The sequence below is a fragment of the Peromyscus eremicus genome, chromosome 3, assembly GCF_949786415.1.
Source record: "Peromyscus eremicus chromosome 3, PerEre_H2_v1, whole genome shotgun sequence".
Taxonomy (NCBI): Eukaryota; Metazoa; Chordata; class Mammalia; order Rodentia; family Cricetidae; genus Peromyscus; species Peromyscus eremicus.
This window is the reverse complement of record NC_081418.1, coordinates 100,060,189-100,078,344: the sequence shown is the minus strand read 5'-3', so window position 1 is coordinate 100,078,344 and position 18,156 is coordinate 100,060,189. Positions and strand designations below refer to the sequence as shown.

The 18,156-nt window shown below is 43.3% G+C and overlaps 1 protein-coding gene across 1 annotated transcript in view; it reads right to left on the bottom strand.

Moving 5' to 3' along the window:
• Nucleotides 1–18,017, bottom strand: part of Hmces (5-hydroxymethylcytosine binding, ES cell specific) — a 28,014-nt gene extending 9,997 nt beyond the window's left edge. The window contains exons 1-4 of the mRNA XM_059258155.1: nt 17,937–18,017; nt 16,920–17,124; nt 11,616–11,759; nt 1,837–1,962 (exon numbers count right to left, since the gene is read on the bottom strand). Of these exons, the coding sequence (XP_059114138.1) occupies nt 1,837–1,962; nt 11,616–11,759; nt 16,920–17,102 (453 nt within the window). The 5' untranslated portion in view covers nt 17,103–17,124; nt 17,937–18,017. The remainder of the gene's footprint in view (nt 1–1,836; nt 1,963–11,615; nt 11,760–16,919; nt 17,125–17,936) is intronic.
• Nucleotides 18,018–18,156: the final 139 nt, after the last annotated feature.

Sequence of the window (18,156 nt, the reverse complement as noted above, 5' to 3'; positions counted from 1 at the left end):
GTAGATCTGAGTTTGAGGCCAGCCTGGTCTTCATAACAAATTCCAGTCCAGACAGAGACACAAAATGAGACCCAGAGGTGGAAGGTAAATCCCTGTTGCTGAAGACACCATGCACTTCAGAAACAAGGCCCAAAGATCCCCAAGCTGGAACTGACTCAATGCCCACTCCCTTAGGACTAGTTTCTATGGGACAAAAAGTCACTATGCAAGCTTCCAAAGGAGGGAGGCAATCAATAATCTACCCAGCTATGATGCTAATGAACGTCAATGACTAGTATGGTATGGTAACTCTGAGGGTAACCAATAATCTACCCAGCTATGATGCTTATGAACCACATCAATGACTAGTATGGTATGGTAACTCTGAGGGGGCAGCAGTGGCACATATACCTTGGTGGTAACCAACAGTTCTTTAATTAGACTTAAGACCCACTCAACAAGAGGGAAATCATGCCCGGTATTATGAACCTAGTTAACTCAGTACTAGTGAAGTCATGGATACTGGAGGAGAATCTACAACCACTACCCTTGCTGTGGGATGTATGGCAAATGTGTTGCTGATTAATCAATAAAACACTGATTGGCCATTGGCTAGGCAGGAAGTATAGGCGGGGCAAGGAGGAGAATAAAGCTGGGAAGTGGAAGGCTGAGTCAGAGAGACACTGCCAGCCACCACGATGAGGAACAGCATGTGAAGATGCTGGTAAGCCACGAGCCATGTGGCAAGGTATAGATTAATGGAAATGGATTAATTTAAGCTATAGGAACAGTTAGCAAGAAGCCTGCCACGGCCATACAGTTTGAAAGCAACATAAGTCTCTGTGTTTACTTGGTCAGGTCTGAGAGGCTGTGGGACTGGCAGGTGAAAGAGATTTGCCCTGACTGTGGGCCAGGCAGGAAAACTCAAGCTACATACCCTACTACACCAGAATAATTCCTAACAATTTAAGCATTTGTCCTCATACCCACAGATAAGTGTAGTCTTCATCCCTCATTAAGGAAACTTCTTTTTGCAACAAAGACCATTACAGAAAACCATAACCCATCAAAATGCAGAGTTATGGAGCCCAGTCTCAATGGATACATCTATAAAACACTCCTGTACCTGAGGCTCAGAGAACACTGAAGAAGAAAAGGTGGAAAGATTGAGCCAGAGGTTTGGGAGTTGACTATGAGACTCTATTTCCTAATAATGTCATAAACTAAACTCATAAAGTCCCAGCAACACGACTGCTCAAATGTAAGCTGAACAAGGACACCAATGGACATGCCAACGTAGATGGGGAAAAGTCTTCAAGGCCTCAACCCTACACAAACACAACAGCAATTGAGAAATGCCGGGAATGGGAGAAATAATCATTCCTAGAGAAGAGCACAGCAACTGGTTGTCTATAGTGCCTGGTAGTCAGCACTGAAAACATATATTGTAAATAACATTATATTGACTGAGCATATTATACCTGGGAATGTGTGTGTGTATACACACGTACACATATATGCATGCAATAAGAATGAAAAAGAGGTCATGAAACATGGAGGGGGTATATGGGGCATTTTGGATGGAGGAAAAAGAGAAATGTTATAATTATAATCTCAAAAATAAACAAATTACAGACATGTATTAACTTAATGATGAGATAATTCTAAGAAATGTGGCATTAGGAATTTTGTTGTTCTAACAGTGGACTGTACTTAACACACCCTAGATTACATAGCAATGACTAGGGTCATTAACATATATGTGTCCTACTATTTATACAAACATTGCTATATGGTATATGACCTTAATTTGTTTCTCTGTCTTTCCAAACATGCTGTTCATGCAACTGCTGATACCTTCTCTGTCTTGATTTGAGGAAAATAGATGAAGTATGGCTGTCTCTGGCTTGTTCCCTGACACCGCTGCCACTCGTAGAATCCATCTGCTAAAACAACACAGCGCCGTCCTTTTCCCAGAGGAACCTGAGAGAGAATAAACAGGATATGGTCATAGTGACAGGATTCCATGACATGGACTTTCAGGTTCAGCACTGTACTTCAGTGGTAGAGGGCTGGCCTAGCATATACCCAGAGGAGTTAAATTTCTCTGCATCTCAAATCTCAAGTTTTTTTTTTTCTTTTTTTTTTTAAAAGAGACAGGATCTCACTATGTAACTCTGATTGTCCTGGAACTCAATATGTAGTCCAGGCTGGTGCCTCTACCTCCTGAGTTCTGAGATTAAAGGCATATACCACTATACCTGATTTTAGACATTAATTTTTTTAAAAAGTACATTTATTTCTATGTGTCACAGTACAAGTTTGTGTTGCAGGGACATATGATCACACTGTGAAGCCTGAGTCTGTGTTAATTAAATAAAATCAACCTTGAGTCAGGAGGTGGAGCCAACAACAAGCTGACAGAAAGCAATCACTGAGAGTCAGAGGGAGTCCGAAAAATGGATAGAGATGCACAGGGAATAGGAAGGAGGGACTTGGAGTGTGGCAGTGCATTTTCGTTTGGAACTACGGAAGAGGCTCTCTTTCTGAGACTCTGGTGAAGAGGGAAGGTCAGCTAGTTGCTTCTCAATCTCTTTGAGCTAGCAAGTTTTCACCCCAGCCTCTGACTCCTGAATCTTTATTGGTAAATAGAACAGAGATTTAGCTAAAAACTACATTTGGTGGCAGCAGTTACTGGCTGAAACAATAGATTCAGGTGCAGCCTCTGTGCTGGCAGAAAAACATGTTTGTAAGTAAAAGGACAATTTGCAGGAGTCAGTTCTCTCCTTCCTATGTGTGAGCTCCAAGGGATCAAACTGTGGCCCTTATGCTTGGTGGCAAATGCCTTTACGTATTGAGCCATCTGATAGGCCCCCATACTGTTTGTCTAATGTATTAAGTCACCACTCAACTAAACAGATGTTAAAAAAGATTAATAACATACATGTTGAACCCAGAGTCCCCCAAAGACCATCAAGAGATCAAATCCAATACAAAAGCAAAGAGTCTTTTTATTGTTTCGAGTTAACTTGGGCCTCTCCCTCTGTTTGACAAAACAACAGAGCAGGAGAGACCCTGAGTAGCAATGGGGCAGGGTTTTATTTTTTTATTTTTATTTATTTATTTATTTTTGATCTTTTTTTTCTTTATTAAGAAATTTTCTACTCACTCCATATACTATCCACAGATCCCCCTTCCTCCCTCCTCCCACACCCCAGCCCTCTTTCCCAAGCCACCCCACATCCCTACATCCCCCAAATCGAAGTCTCCCAAGGGGAGTCAGCAGAGCCCAGCACACTGAGCCTAGGCAGGTCCAAGCCCCTTCCAACTGCACCAAGGCTGTGCAAAGTGTCACACCACAGGCACCGGGTTCCAGAAGCCTGCCCATAGACCAGGGACAGATCCCGATCCCCCTGGGACAGGGTTTTTATAGGGGGTAAAGCAAGGGAGGGTCTTGGGGGGTCTACAGACTACATAGAAACAGACTCGGGATTGGTTTATGGGACTGTCAATCATGTTAGTAACTTTTAATTGGCATGGGTTAGTTGGGGGTTACAGTTATCCATTTTTGGGCAGGCCTGGACAAGTCCTAGGCTTTGTCCTTGAGCTGCTGTGGATGCTGGCTGGCCTAGCATGTACTGACTGTGGGGGCTGGCTCAGTGGCCCAGGCTTGGTGCATCCTATCTCCCTGTCTCTGCTGGCAGGGGCATTAGTGATTAATTATCTTTTGTTCATGGCCCTCCCAGAATCTGCTTGCTCAAGTCTCAGGAAACTGAAATTGAGACCTGATCTCTGAGAGAAGACTGAGCAGCCTGTTATGGTGTCTGCTTGGTCCTTTCAGTTCATAAAGACAAAAAAGTACTTTCCCACTGAATAGGAACAACAGGTAAACATGACCACTAGTGTTGTATAGCAGTTTCCTTTAGGAGGAAGAGGAGACTCATGAGACTCCAGAGGTAAACAAAACAACACACCCGAGGAAGTAGAAACTTACAAGACTGTAGAGGGCCCCTCCCCAGCTTTATAGGAGAAAACATGTCTCCTGACAACAGTTCTCCTGGGGAAGGAGACAGACCAGCCCACTGCAGAGAGATCCAGAGTGGCAGCTTGTAAGAGCTGAGGTGGCTTTCAGTGACGACCCTGCTTTTTGAGTCATCCCTACTCCTGTAAGTGACCCCATACCCATACTCCTCTTAGTAACCCCAATAAAAACTCACTGGTTCACCAAACTGGACTTTTGTCTGTCTTGGGCTCCCTTTCAGGGGTAAGTAGATGTGTGTGTTGCACTTCCTCAGTTAAAGTTTGCCAACAATAGTCTCCACAGTTTGCTCCAAGTGGACCATGCTTTCTAGTATTCACATACTATCTCATCCTTTCCCAGACTGAATTAGGCTGGCTCAGAACGACAAACAGAACACAGCACAAGCAATGCTGTAGACTAGTAAGACCAGGTCACAAAGCTTTTGTAGCTTCTGTTCTGCCTTCTTGAATCATGAGCACTGCAGCAAATGAGGTGCCCCATCAGAAGCCTGGCCTGGCTAAGATACTCTCGTGCTCAGAACGTAGAAAGGCTTCTAGTTGTTCCAGCCATACTAGATATGGTATCAGCCATGTGTGAAGAAGCCATTTATCTGTCTTCGCTCTCTATTGCCATAGCAAAACACCAAGCCCCAAAGCAACTCGGGGAGGAAAGGTTTTATCTCTGTTTATAATTTATCATGAAGGGAAGTCAGAGCAGGAACTCAAGGAAAAACTGAAGTACATGATCCTAGTGTTGTGGCGCACAAATTTAATTCCAGTACTTGCACAGTAGAGGCAGAGGTAGGATCTCTGTGAGTTTGAGACCAGCCTGGCCTATACAACGAGTCCCAGGACAGCCCAGGCTACATAGAGAGATCATGTCTCAAAAACAACAAAAAATTGAATTCAACAATAATTGAAGCAGAGGACATGGAGGATTGCTGTTTACTGGCCTGCTTCACATGGCTTACTCTGTTTTGTTTTGTTTTTCCATATGACCCAGGGCCTAAGGATGGGACCAACAACAGTGGTCCTTTCACACCAATCACTGTTCAAGAAAATGCCCCACAGACATGTCTACAGGTTAATCTGATGGGAGTATTTTCTCAATTGAGGTTCCTTCTTCCCAGCTTGTGTCAACATGACAAAAAACTAACCAGCACAACTACCACAGTTATCGACCCCAGCCTGCTAAGTACATCAGACATTCCCAGTAAAAACTGCCTTGCTGAGCTCAATTAGTCCAGAGTATATGAGTGGTAATTGTTTGTCTTTACATTTTTATTACTTTTTTACTTTTGGTGGGGAAGGGGCTGATCATGGTACCGTGGGCATGTGGAAGGTCAGAAGACAACTTGTGGGAGTTGGTGCTGTCCTTTTACCATTTATATTCAGGGGTTGAAGTCAGGTCATTAGCTTGGGTAGCAGGTACTTTTTTTACTCAGGGAACTTTCTGTCTGTTACCTCCACCCCCATTTTGAGATTTAAGGTCTCACTGTATACCTCTGCTTGGCCTGGAACTCACTATGTAGACCAGGCTGGCCTTGAACTCAGAGATCTGTTGGCCTCAGCCTCCCAAGTGCTGGAATTAAAGGTATATGCCACCAAAATGGGTCAATTATTTTTGTTTTAAATCACTTTTCAACTGCTGTGATAAAACATCATGAACAAGGCAACTTACTAAAAAAAAAAAAAGAAAAAAAATTGTTTGTCTTAGTTACTTTTCAACTGTTGTGGTAAGACTCCATGGCTAAAGCAACTTGAAGAAAGTTTTATTGGAGGCATACAGTTTCAGAGGGTGAGCCTGGAACCATCATGGTGGGCAACAAGGCAGCAGGCACAGGCAGGGTGCTAGAGTAGTAGCTGAGAACTTATTATATCTCGGGGCACAACCAGCAGACAGAAAAAGTGAGAGAGCTAACTGGGAATGTCATGGGCTTTTGAAAAGTCAAAACTCACCCCCCAGTGACACACTGTAGCACAAATCCTAACTGGAGCCAGATATCGGGGTAAATGCTGAAAGATCAGAGAGACAAAGGAACAAGCCACAGCAACTCTCACCTCACTAACTCCTCAGCCAAAGAAAAGACTGAGCTCCTCCTGTCTCTTTTCACCTTATATTCCCTTTTCTCCGCCCAGCCATATCACTTCCTGTCTCAACCTCCCTAGTGCTGAGATTAAAGGTGTGTTCCACCACTGCCTGGCCTCTATGGCTAACCAGTGGCTAATTCTGCCCTCTAGTCTTCAGGCAAACTTTATTTGTTAGCAAATACACAAAATATCACCACATTTTCCATTTTTGTCTAAAATAAAAAAAGATTATACCTAATATAAGAAAAACTACTGGCATGGGTACAACTCCAGTAACACCAACCGCCAAGGCCCATTTTTCTTGATTCCAGCACGACTTAAGCTGGCAGTCTGCAAAAGAACAACTAAGAACCATAAAGAAAAAACAGGTAGCTCATAAGGAGCATAACTAATGATCTTATAATGGCTACATTCAGGCTCATAAATTTTAAGGTATCTTCAAAGGGGGGCTAAATGAATTTCAGGAGGCCAATAAATGTTGCACAGAGCCACTCTTGAAAAGTAGGTACTACACCAGCTTGCAGCTCATTTTTTAGTAAAAGGGGGACCCATAGGGTCCTGGCCCCTGTTTTGGTTAACTGTTGCCTTGCTTGCTGACCTTGACCTTGATATCCTCCCTATGCTAATTCCCTCCCAGGTTCCACCCTCCTGAATGCTAAGGGAAGTTCCTTGTCTGTGTATCCTGCATAATGGGTGTTAACAGCTTAGATGCAAGATTGTAAAACTTTTGTAGCAAACTTCTGCCCTCTGGGGTTCTCCCATTGTGCTGTAAGCCTGTATTTAAGACCTCCTCCCTCCTTCAATAAATAGCATTCGGCATTAAAAAAAATAAAAAATTATAAAGTTGAAAAACAAAAAAAAAGGAAAAACTATATACAGTAAGTACAATTAACTATATACAATATATACAGGCAATAATTATATAAATAATGTCTAATCTATTAATACTTGACAAATTTGGAGAAAATATTCCATTATTTTTCCTATTTTGATGAGTCCAAAGTGTTGTACCTAATTCATTTTCTATCCTAACTTGTATTACCAACCAAAAATTATCTTTTGATGTCTCTCAAACTTAGACACTTTACACCTCTTTATTGAGTTTCTTTTCTGAATTTGTTAACAAGGAAAACAATAACTATCTAGTCTTCAACTCCAGAGACCTGAGAAGGAAATAATATTAACTGAGTAAGTAGGAAGTGCAAGCAAGTGATGTTCAAAAATTGTGAGAAATGACAGACACAGCTGACTGTCTGGACATAAACATGGCTTTCAGAGCTGGTGGTAAATGTGCCTCCACCATGGGACTAGCTTCTCAAGGAACCATGGTGGTAAATGTGCCTCCACCATGGGACTAGCTTCTCAAGGAACCAAGGAATGAAATTCATAGCACTAAATGCCCACATAAAGAAGTCGGAGAAATCTCACACTAGTGATTAAACAGCACACATTAAAGCTCTAGAACAAAAAGAAGCAAACACGCCCAGGAGGAATAGATGCCAGGAAACAATCAAATTGAGGGCTGAAATCAATAAAATAGAAACAAAGAGAACAATACAAAGAATCAATGAAACAAAGAGTTGGTTCTTTGAGAAAATCAACAAGATAGACAATCCCTTATCCAAACTAACCAAAAGGCAAAGAGAGAATATCCAAATTAACAAAATCAGAAATGAAAAGGGAGACATAACATCAAACAATGAGGAAATCCAGAGAATCATCAGGTCATACTTCAAAAACCTGTACTCCACAAAATTGGAAAATCTAAAAGAAACAGACAATTTTCTGGATAGGTATCACATACCAAAATTAAATCAAGACTAGATAAACAATTTAAATAGACCTATAACCCCTAAGGAAATATAAACTGTCATTAATACTCTTCAAACTGTTCAACACAATCAAAACAGAAGGAACACTGCCAAACACTTTTTATGAGGCTACAGTTACAATGATACCCAAACCACACTAAGATCCAACAAAGAAGGAAAATTACAGACCAATCTCTCTCATGAACATTGATGCAAAAATATGCAATAAAATACTGGCAAAATGAATCCAAGAACACATCAAAAAAAATCATCCACCATGATCAAATAGGCTTCATCCTAGAGATGCATGGATGGTTTAACATATAAAAATCTGTCAATGTAATACACTTTATAAACAAATTGGAAAAAAACCAAACATGATTATCTCATTAGATGCTGAAAAAGCCTTTGACAAAATCCAACACCTCTTCATGACAAAGGTCTTGGAGAGATCAGGGACACAAGGAACATACCTAAACTGAGAGCAACAATTAATAAATGGGACTTCCTGAAACTGAGAAGCTTCTGTAAGGCAAATAAGACAAAATGACAGCCTACAGAATGGGAAAAGATCTTCACCAAACCTACATCTATCTGACAGAGGGCTGATCTCCAAAATATATAAAGAACTCAAGAAACTAGACATCAAAATACCAAACAATTCAATTAAAAAATGTGCTACAGACCTAAACAGAGAATTCTCAACAGAAGAATCTCAAATGGCCGAACGACATTTAAGGAATTGCTCAACATCCTTAGTCATCAGGGAAATGCAAATCAAAACAATTCTGAGATACCATCTTACACCTGTCAGAATGGCTAAGATCAAAAACACTGATCCCAGCTTATGTTTGGAGGAGAGGTTATTGCTTTTATTTCCACAAGAAATGAGAGGCTGTGGATTCATTTTGTGTGAAGAAAAATCAGCTACAGATTGAGACCCAGGACAGGCACCAAAACTACACAGAGAAACCCTGTCTCAAAAAAACCACAAAAAAAAAAAAAAAAAAAAAAGAGAAATATCCAATTTGGTTGAGGAAGACCCCCTGAATAATCTCCAATGGGAACAGATGGCCCAGATGTTTTAGAGCGCCTATGTTGCAATTTCTTCTGAGTTGTGCATCCAGAAAGGCTTCAAGGCTGCTAGCTGAGATGATCCAGCCTCAGAGACTACTCTAGTCAGGACTTGACCATAATCCTAAATTTTCTCAGGGTTCCCATAAGATTAACAGTGCCCCCAATAAGCAGGAAGTAGCCTAGAAAACTATGCCCACATTCCCAAAAAATGGATTATGGATGTTTGTCTGTTTAGGGGGTATGGTTAAAAATTGCTATTGGTCATAGTCAATCTCTTTCTTTTTTTTTTTTTTTTCTGTTTTTTTTTTGAGACAGGGTTTCTCTGTGTAGCTTTGCGCCTTTCCTGGGACTCACTTGGTAGCCCAGGCTGGCCTCGAACTCACAGAGATCCGCCTGGCTCTGCCTCCCGAGTGCTGGGATTAAAGGCGTGCGCCACCACCGCCCGGCCATAGTCAATCTCTTTCTAAAAGAAGAAAGGGGAATATGATATAGAAATGATGGGGAAAAAAGGATAGGATATTAAATCTACTTTAATCCAAAAAACAACTGTCAATCTTTTTTTTCTTTTTTTCTTAAGAGATTTTCTATTCATTTTACATGTCAACCTCAGACTCCCCTGTCCTCCCTCCTCCTACCCCAAGCCTTCCCCCCCCAACCCACCCTCCATTTCCATCTCCTCCAAGGCAAGGTCTCCCATGGGGAGTCAGCAGAGCCTGGTGCATTCAGTTGAGAACAACTGTCAATCTTACATATTTTACATCAGTATGGATTTTAGTTTATTGATACAAATTTAAAGTTAATTTTATTATACTGTATGTATATTTCTACTCTTGTTTAGGATATTATGTTTATGCAGCTCATTTAAAAATGTAATATATAATTAAGAAATATAGATTAATAATCATCTATATTAGCAAACTTATAGTCATGTTAGGTATGTTTTCTTTCTTTTTTTTTTTAAAGATTTATTTATTTATTTATTATGTATACAGTGTTCTGTCTGCATATACACCTGCAGGCCAGAAGAGGGCACCAGATCTCATTATGGATGGTTGTGAGCCAGTGTGGTTGCTGGGAATTGAACTCAGGACCTCTGGAAGAACAGCAAGTGCTCTTAACCTCTGAGCCATCTCTCCAGCCCTAGGTATGTTTTCAAGGTGATACAGAGATATAGTTCAGATAGACAGACAATCTTCAAACACTTCAAAGAACTAAAGAATATGGCATTAAAAATGTTTTAAGGCCGGGCGGTGGTGGCGCACGCCTTTAATCCCAGCACTCGGGAGGCAGAGCCAGGCGGATCTCTGTGAGTTCGAGGCCAGCCTGGGCTACCAAGTGAGTTCCAGGAAAGGCGCAAAGCTACACAGAGAAACCCTGTCTCAAAAAAACAAAAAAAAACAAAAAAAAAACAAAAATGTTTTAAGAACTTAGACTTTTCATGACAATGAGACACGTCTGCTCCTGGCAGTATCAATTACTTCAAAGAAGATGATGGGCACTGAAAAAAACTCCATATGGAGTTTGTTTTTCTTATGGCAAAAGCTAGCCAAGTGGGCAAAGAAAGTGCCCTTTCCTTGACTGCTGACAGTATGCTGTACAAACTGGACAAGCAGGACACAAAGGAAAGTGACTGCAGGATTTTCCCAAGACAAGGTGGGACGGTCCTTCAAAAATCCTGCTTCACAGATAGGTCTGTCAGATAGTCTAAGCCTGTAGGCCAAAGATGGATGCCCCAACGTTGCTGAGGAACTTTGGGTGACTGTCCAGACTGTCTGATGTCCCTGTCATTAGGTAACATTACATCCTTCTGGAGTCTTAATGAAATTGAAGAAAGATAGTTATAATAAAAGATAAATTAGATACAAAACTTTAGACTCACCAAGATAAGATACATAATAAGTATTTTCTCTAATTTTGCCAAATGCAAATGGATTAGATATTACTGTAATTCTTAATAACTTTTTGTTGTATATAATCTTAATTAGACAAAAAGGGGGAAATGTTGTGGAATAATTCTCTTGTACACTGTAATTTGTCCCTTGAATTGGTTTAATAAAACACTGATTGGCCAGTAGCCAGGCAGGAAGTGTAGGCGGGGTGACCAAACTGAGAATGCTTTGAAGGGTGGAGCCAGGAGTCGAGAGCTAGACACAAAGGAAGCAAGATGAGAATGCTGTATTGAGAAATGGTACCAAGCCATATGGCTAAACATAGATAAGAATTACGGGTTAATTTAAGTGTAAGAGCTAGTTAGTAAGAAGCCTGAGCTACCAGCCAAACATTTATAAGTAATATTAAGCCTCTGAATCAATTATTTGGGAAGCGGCTGTCCAGGTATTTGGGAGTTGCTGGTGGGACAGAAACTTCTGTCTATAACACACCTCCTCCAACAAGGCCACACCTCCTAATCCTTCTCAACCAGTTTAACTAACTAGGACTAAGTATTATGAGCCTATGGCAAAACCACTCTGTTTCAAACCACCATTACCAATAAGTTTGAGCATTGTTGGTCTGAACAAAGCAATAAATAGAACAAGACTCAACATTAACACTTGGGAATATCCTTTGAAACCTTATTTATTAGGTATACAAAATACTAAACAGTGTTAGAAGTAAGTGCCTAGGTGGGCTACCTACCTTGAAAGACTGCTTTTCCATGATGGTATCACTACGACAGTTAGTAGTGTTGAACTGCAGCTTGGATGGATCACTTTCTTTGAACCAAGATGGAACCAGGCCCCATCGCATGGGAAAAATTATCCGCTCTGATGAGTCTGCATCCTACCACAGAAAAAAGGTTCAGATTTAGCACTTGGATTGGGGGCGTATACTTGTAATCTCAACATTCAAAAGGATGAAGCAGGAGGACTGCTGCTAATTTAAGGACAGCTTGGGCTACATAGCAAGTTCTAGGCAAGTCTGGACCACATACAGAAATCCTGGCTCAAGTGCTAGAGAGATGGTGCAGTGGTTTGGAGAACTTGCTGCTCTCTGGAGGACCTGAGTTAAGTTCTTAGCACCCATGTCTGGCAGCTCCACTTGCATGTAACACCAGCTGCGGGGTATCTGAGGCCCTCTTTCCACTGGCATACACTCAAACAGATATAAACACACACATAAATTTTTAAAAAAGGTTGAGCAAGATACAAAAATACAATTTTTTATATTATTTATATTATATATTGTATTTATATAAAAATACAAATATAGGCTTAGAGACAGCAGGAAGACCATAATCACTATATACATTATTGTGGGAAATACATAAGAGGGAAAAAGTCAGCTGGGCATGGTAGTACAGGCTTTTAATCCTGATACCTGAGAGACAGAGGCAGGCAGTTCTCTGTGAGTTCAAAGCTAGCCTGTTCTATATAATGATACCCTGTCTCAAAAGAAAAAAATAAAAGGAAAAGGTAGACCAAAGAGTGGTGGGCAGAAAACACCTGTAATCCCAATACCTGGGAAGCTGATGCAGATGCATTATGAATTTCAGGCTAACCTAGGCTACATTGCAAACTCTGTCTGAAGAGGTCATAGGCCCAAGTAGGGATACCATTAGTCTTCTTTTTGATAAATGGACATGGTGTCAAGCTAAATATTTACTTAAAAAAATTATTTATTTACTTAGATCAGTGCTGTTCTCAGCCTTGGTCAGAGAAGCTTCCAAATGCAGAGGATGATGGTTAACGCACAGGGGGGTCAGAGTACTGAGAATAATGACTTCTAAGTGTTCAGTTCTAAATGGGACACCTATATGATCCCCTGTAAGACACAGAGATCATGGAAGAGAGAAGAAAAAGATTGTAAAAATTGGAGAGGGGAAAAAAGTAGGAGAAGGATGAAGAAAAGAGTAGCAGACAAAGTTGAGAAGGTAATGGGGGACATTATATTCATGTATGAAGTTGTCAAAATTTCAAACAAAAGAATGTAAAAGTGGCCGGGCGGTGGTGGCGCACGACTTTAATCCCAGCACTCGAGAGGCAGAGCCAGGTGGATCTCTGTGAGTTTGAGGTCAGTCTGGGCTACCAAGTGAGTTCCAGGAAAGTCACAAAGCTACACAAAGAAACCCTGTCTCGAAAAACCAAAAAAAAAATAAAAATTAAAAAAAAAAAATGTAAAAGTGGAAGGACTAAGCTGGGTGTAGTGGTATTTGCCTTTAATCCTAGCACTCAGAAGCTGGATGTGGCGGCACTTACCTTTAATCCCAGCACTAGGGAGGCAGGCAGATCTCTGAGTTAGAGGCCAACCTGCTCTACAAGGAGAGTTCCAGGTCAGCCAGGGATACACAAAGAAATCCTGTCCTGAAAAAATGAACAAAAAAAGGTGGAATAACTAGGAGTGCTGTGAAACTCTCTTCTGGAAATAACATGGCTGCTGTACCCATGAACAAGAGCAGCATTGGATACTCACACAAGACCTGTTCAAGAACGGGCCCACCAACATTCAACATTCCACAATGGACAGGGCCATGAAGCCCTAGCCCTCCCTGGGAAGCTGTAGGGAGGTAAGGTTGTTGGGGGAAGATTCATATTCCTCAGTGGTGTAGCCACTGGTAAGCTGCCCTTGCTCGTTAGTAACCCCCTACTGTTCATGCAAGCAACCCTAACTAATGCACCCCCCACCCCAGACATGAGAGTATGGGGGGACTTTTTGTGAAGAAGGAGTTCACTGGAAGGAGGAGATGAGTAAGAGGCTAGTACATGGAGAGTATCCTCTGAAAGAACAATAAAAACTCTTAACTGCCCAGCCCTCTGCCATTTCTTTCTTCTTTTCCTTTTCTTTTTTTGAGACAGGGTCTCATGTATCCCAGACTGGCCTCACATTCCCTATGTACCCAAGGATAACCTTGAACTTCGTTCTGATCATCTGCCTAAGTGTTAGAATTACAGGCATGTATTTCAAGGCCCAGCAAATTGCCTGTACTTTAACATGAAGCCACACAGACATAAAAACACTGGGTTGTGGGCTGGTGAGATAAGATAGCTTAGTGGGTAAAGTTGCTTGTCACTTAAGTCTGACAACTTGACTCTAATCCCTGGAACCCAAATGGTGGAAGGAGAGAACTGCCTCCAGCAGTTCTCAACACATATCCACCCTCTCTGTGTCACATAAATATAAAAATGAAATTGAATCATAATATAAGACCCCACAGGTTAAGGCCAGATATATGATTCACATATATATATAAAAAAAATACAGTGGAGAGTGGTATGTGAGAGAGAACAGAGAAAGGAGGGGGTGGAGGTTCTTAATCTGGGTCTCATCAAAGGTACTGGATATAGATAAGAGAAATGGAAGAGTAGACACAACCTAAGATGAGTAAGGAGTCTACACCAGGAATACCCAGAGCATTTATTTTTCACAGAAGTTAATACAGCAGGCCACAGATTATTATTTTTAGGAGGTCAGATTCTAAGGCTGATCTCTGATTGGCATCTTGGGATGATTCTGAGTGTTTTCCCTTTCCCTAGCTGATAAGGGGACTTTAATCAAACAATGAAGTCAATGTTCAACATGTAAAACCCTTCAGACACCTAAGGTAATGCTAAGGGACATTTAGTTTCTCCGGCTTGAGATTGCTACAGGTATCTAGTGGGTAGAGGCCAGGGGACTGCTAAAACATTTTACAATGTACTGGCTGGCTCTCTGTATCAAGGAATTATCTCACCCATTAAAATGTCAGCAGTGGGTCTGGGAGATTGTTCAGTGGGTAAAAGCACTGGCTGCTATTCTAGAGGACCAAAGTTTTATTCCCAGCACCCACATGGTGGCTCACAAGTATTTGTTAACTCCAATTCTGGCCTCCACAGACACTGTATGCACATGGTGCAGTCATTCATTCAGGCAAAACACCTATTCATGTAAAAATAAATAATTTTTTTTAAATGTCAGTGATGTCTTGGTTGAAAAAAATCTTGTGCTGTGGGATGTCTTTCTGTACGCTGTGAATATGTGTTGCTCTTATTGGTTGATAAATAAGGCTGTTTTGTCCTATGGCAAGAAAACTTACAGCCAGGTGGGAAATCCAAGCGGAGACACAGAAAGAAAAGGAAGGGCAGCTGGCTGCCCAAGGAGCAATGAAATGCCAGCAGATTGATAACGCCACGGCCACGTGGCAACATATAGATTAATAGAAATGGGTTAAGTTATAAGAGCTAGCTAACAAGAAGCCTGACCCACAGGCCATACATTTTTTAAATAATATAAGCCTCTGTGTGTTTACTTGGGACTAAGCAGCTGAGGGGTGTGGGTGGGAGAGATTTGTCCCAACTGCAGGGCTAGGCAGGACTGAAGAAACTTCTGACTACCATCTTGTTCTCACAAATTCTACTGGACACCTTGTGAGTTTTTTCATCATTGCACAAACCAACCCAAACACTAGGGCAATGGATACAAAGTGCCCAAGAAGCTAAAATACTTAAAGTACTGCTCAGTATTAGTCATCTTTTCCTCTACAAGTTTTGAATTTGGAATAGAACAGCTGGTGGCACTGTGGTAGACGGGGAAAAAAAAAAAGAGGAAGTATTTTGCAAATCAGTGGTTTCAAATACAAATATTGCTATCTATACATATACACTGGCAGTTTAACTGCTGAAATGCTCCTAATTTTATTTTAGAATTTATAGGTTTGAGAAAAGTAAAGTATCAAATATTTACCAAATTAAGAAACCCTAGCAATTTAAACAAATCATATTACAGATGTGCAGTCAAACACTACATGGGCAAATTCAAATGACCCAAAGCCAGGGCTTTGTTTGCTAGGGGCTCCATTTTCCCATTCTTGCTCCCCAAGATCCACCCATTGGAACAGGGACCACGGTCTGTTCAGCAGTTAAGGGGACTTGCTGCTTTTGGAGAGGACCTGGGTTTAATTCCAAGCACTCACACGGTGGCCTTCTGTAACTCCACTTCCAGGGTATCTGAAGCCATGACTCCTGAGGGCACCAGGCACATACCTGCTGTACATACATACATGCATACAGACAAAACATTTCTATACATTAAAAAAATGTTTAAAATATTAAAAAAATTCTTCATGTGCTAGGACTGAACCAAAGGCTCTGAGAATATGAAATATGCTTTATATCACCGAGCAGCATTACCTGCTTCAATCACGTTAATTCTTTTTTTTCACATTTATTTATGTTATGTGTCCACTCTGCCACAGAGTGGGAGTGGAGCTCAGAGGACAACTTGCAGAACAGGTTCTCTCCTTCCACCATGTAGGCTTTGGGGATCAAATTCAGGCTGTCAGGTTTGGCAGCACGCTCACCCACCGAGTCCTTTTACAGGCTCCCCAATTTTTTTTTTTTTTTTTTTTAGACATAGAGTTTCACTATGCAGCCTTGGCTAGCCTGGAACTCACTGTGTAGACCAGGCTGGCCTCCAACTCACAGAGATCTGCCTGCCTCTGTCTGCTTAGTGATGGGATTAAAGGTGTGAACCACCACACCACCACACTTGGGTGGGGTTTTTTGTTGTTGTTGCTGCTTGTTTTTTAATGACACTCAGATGACATTGATAAATCAATGATATTTGAAGGCTACCTTAAAAAAAAAAAAGGTTCAAGCCAGGTAGAGTGACACACACCTGTAATACAGAATTCTGGAGACAGAGGCAAGAGGTTTGTTGTTAAGTTTGAAGCCAGCCTGGCTTATATAGTGAGTTCCAGGACAGCCAGAGCAGAAGAATTTTTAAATGTATTCAACTATGAGGTTTATAAAAACTGGGCATGCATTAAAACAGTTTAATTGAGCCTGAAGAATACTGACTTACTCCTTACCAAGGCCCAGAATGATTTTCAATTAGGGCCTAAATCTGCCTTTAAAGGCTGCTTTCAAGGTCATTCCGGAGGCCGGGCAGACATCACAGGAATCAGGAGTCAGAGGACCATCACCATGCTGGGCCAGAAGCTAGTCCCAGTGTTGACACAGTCCTTACCTTCTCAAAGTGCAGCCGGGAGAGAAGCACTGGGCTGCTGGACTGAGGGCTCTTGTTGTAGGAGGGGCAGTACTTCTCGGGGTCCCTCCACTGCGGGAGCTGCCGCCTGCCCTGGCGATCGTGATAGGCACAGGCCCTCGTGAGAACATCTCTAGGCAAGTGACAGGATGTTCGCCCGCACATTCTTCAGCGCTGCCTCTCAGACCTATAAAGTCACAAAACGTAAGGCTTGACTCCCCAGGTCCCAGCGTCCTCCCTGCCATCGAGGCCACCTCTTTCACGGACGGCCCATTAGGTCGGGGTCAAACTGTCGCGGCCACTACAGGGCACGGCTTCAGTGTTCAGCGGGAAAGCCGTTCCCCCGGGGTTTATTTCGATGGGTTCACGATTCCGCAAGAAAGGCTAGAGCTCTCTGCGTTCACCCCGGCCACACTCGCCAGCCCGGGAGACCGCAATGTCGCCCTGCGCGCACCCGCTCTGCTCCGGGGGAGGGGCCTGCTGCACGCCGGTCCCGGCCACGAACCTGGGCGGGCCAGCGCCAGCCCGCCGGCCGCGTCCCCTCGGCGAGGCCCTCTCCTCCGCCGGCCGCGTCCCCTCGGCGAGGCCTTCTCCTCCGTCGGCCTCGTCCCCTCGGCGAGGCCCTCTCCTCCGCCGGCCGCGTCCCCTCGGCGAGGCCCTCTCCTCCGCCGGCCGCGTCCCCTCGGCGAGGCCTTCTCCTCCGCCCGCCCGCGTCCCCTCGGCGAGGCCCTCTCCTCATTCCCGCGTTTCCTGAGCTGGACCCCGCCCTCCGCCCGCCCGCGTCCCCTAGGCGAGGCCCTCCTCTCCGCCCTCCGCCCGCCCGCATCCCCTAGGCGAGGCCCTCCTCTCCGCCCTCCGCCCGCCCGCGTCCCCTAGGCGAGGCCCTCCTCTCCGCCCTCCGCCCGCCCGCATCCCCTCGGCGAGGCCCTCCTCTCCGCCCGCCCGCCCGCCCGCCCGCGTCCGCTTGAGGCTCCCGACCCCGCGCTCCCATCTCCTCACCGCCAGCGGGCCGAGTCCACTCTGCAGCACGTCTCGCGTCCTCCTGAGGGGCACCCACCCCGCCCCCGGGGTAACCCGGCCCCGCCCCCGCCGTGACGTCGGCGCCGTCGGGGTTTCCTCCCCACAGGTGGGGGTGCGGCCGTGCTGAGCTGAGCCAGGGCACGCGCTAGACACCAAGTTCCTTTGATGGGCTCTCTTAAAGCAAAACAAAACACACACA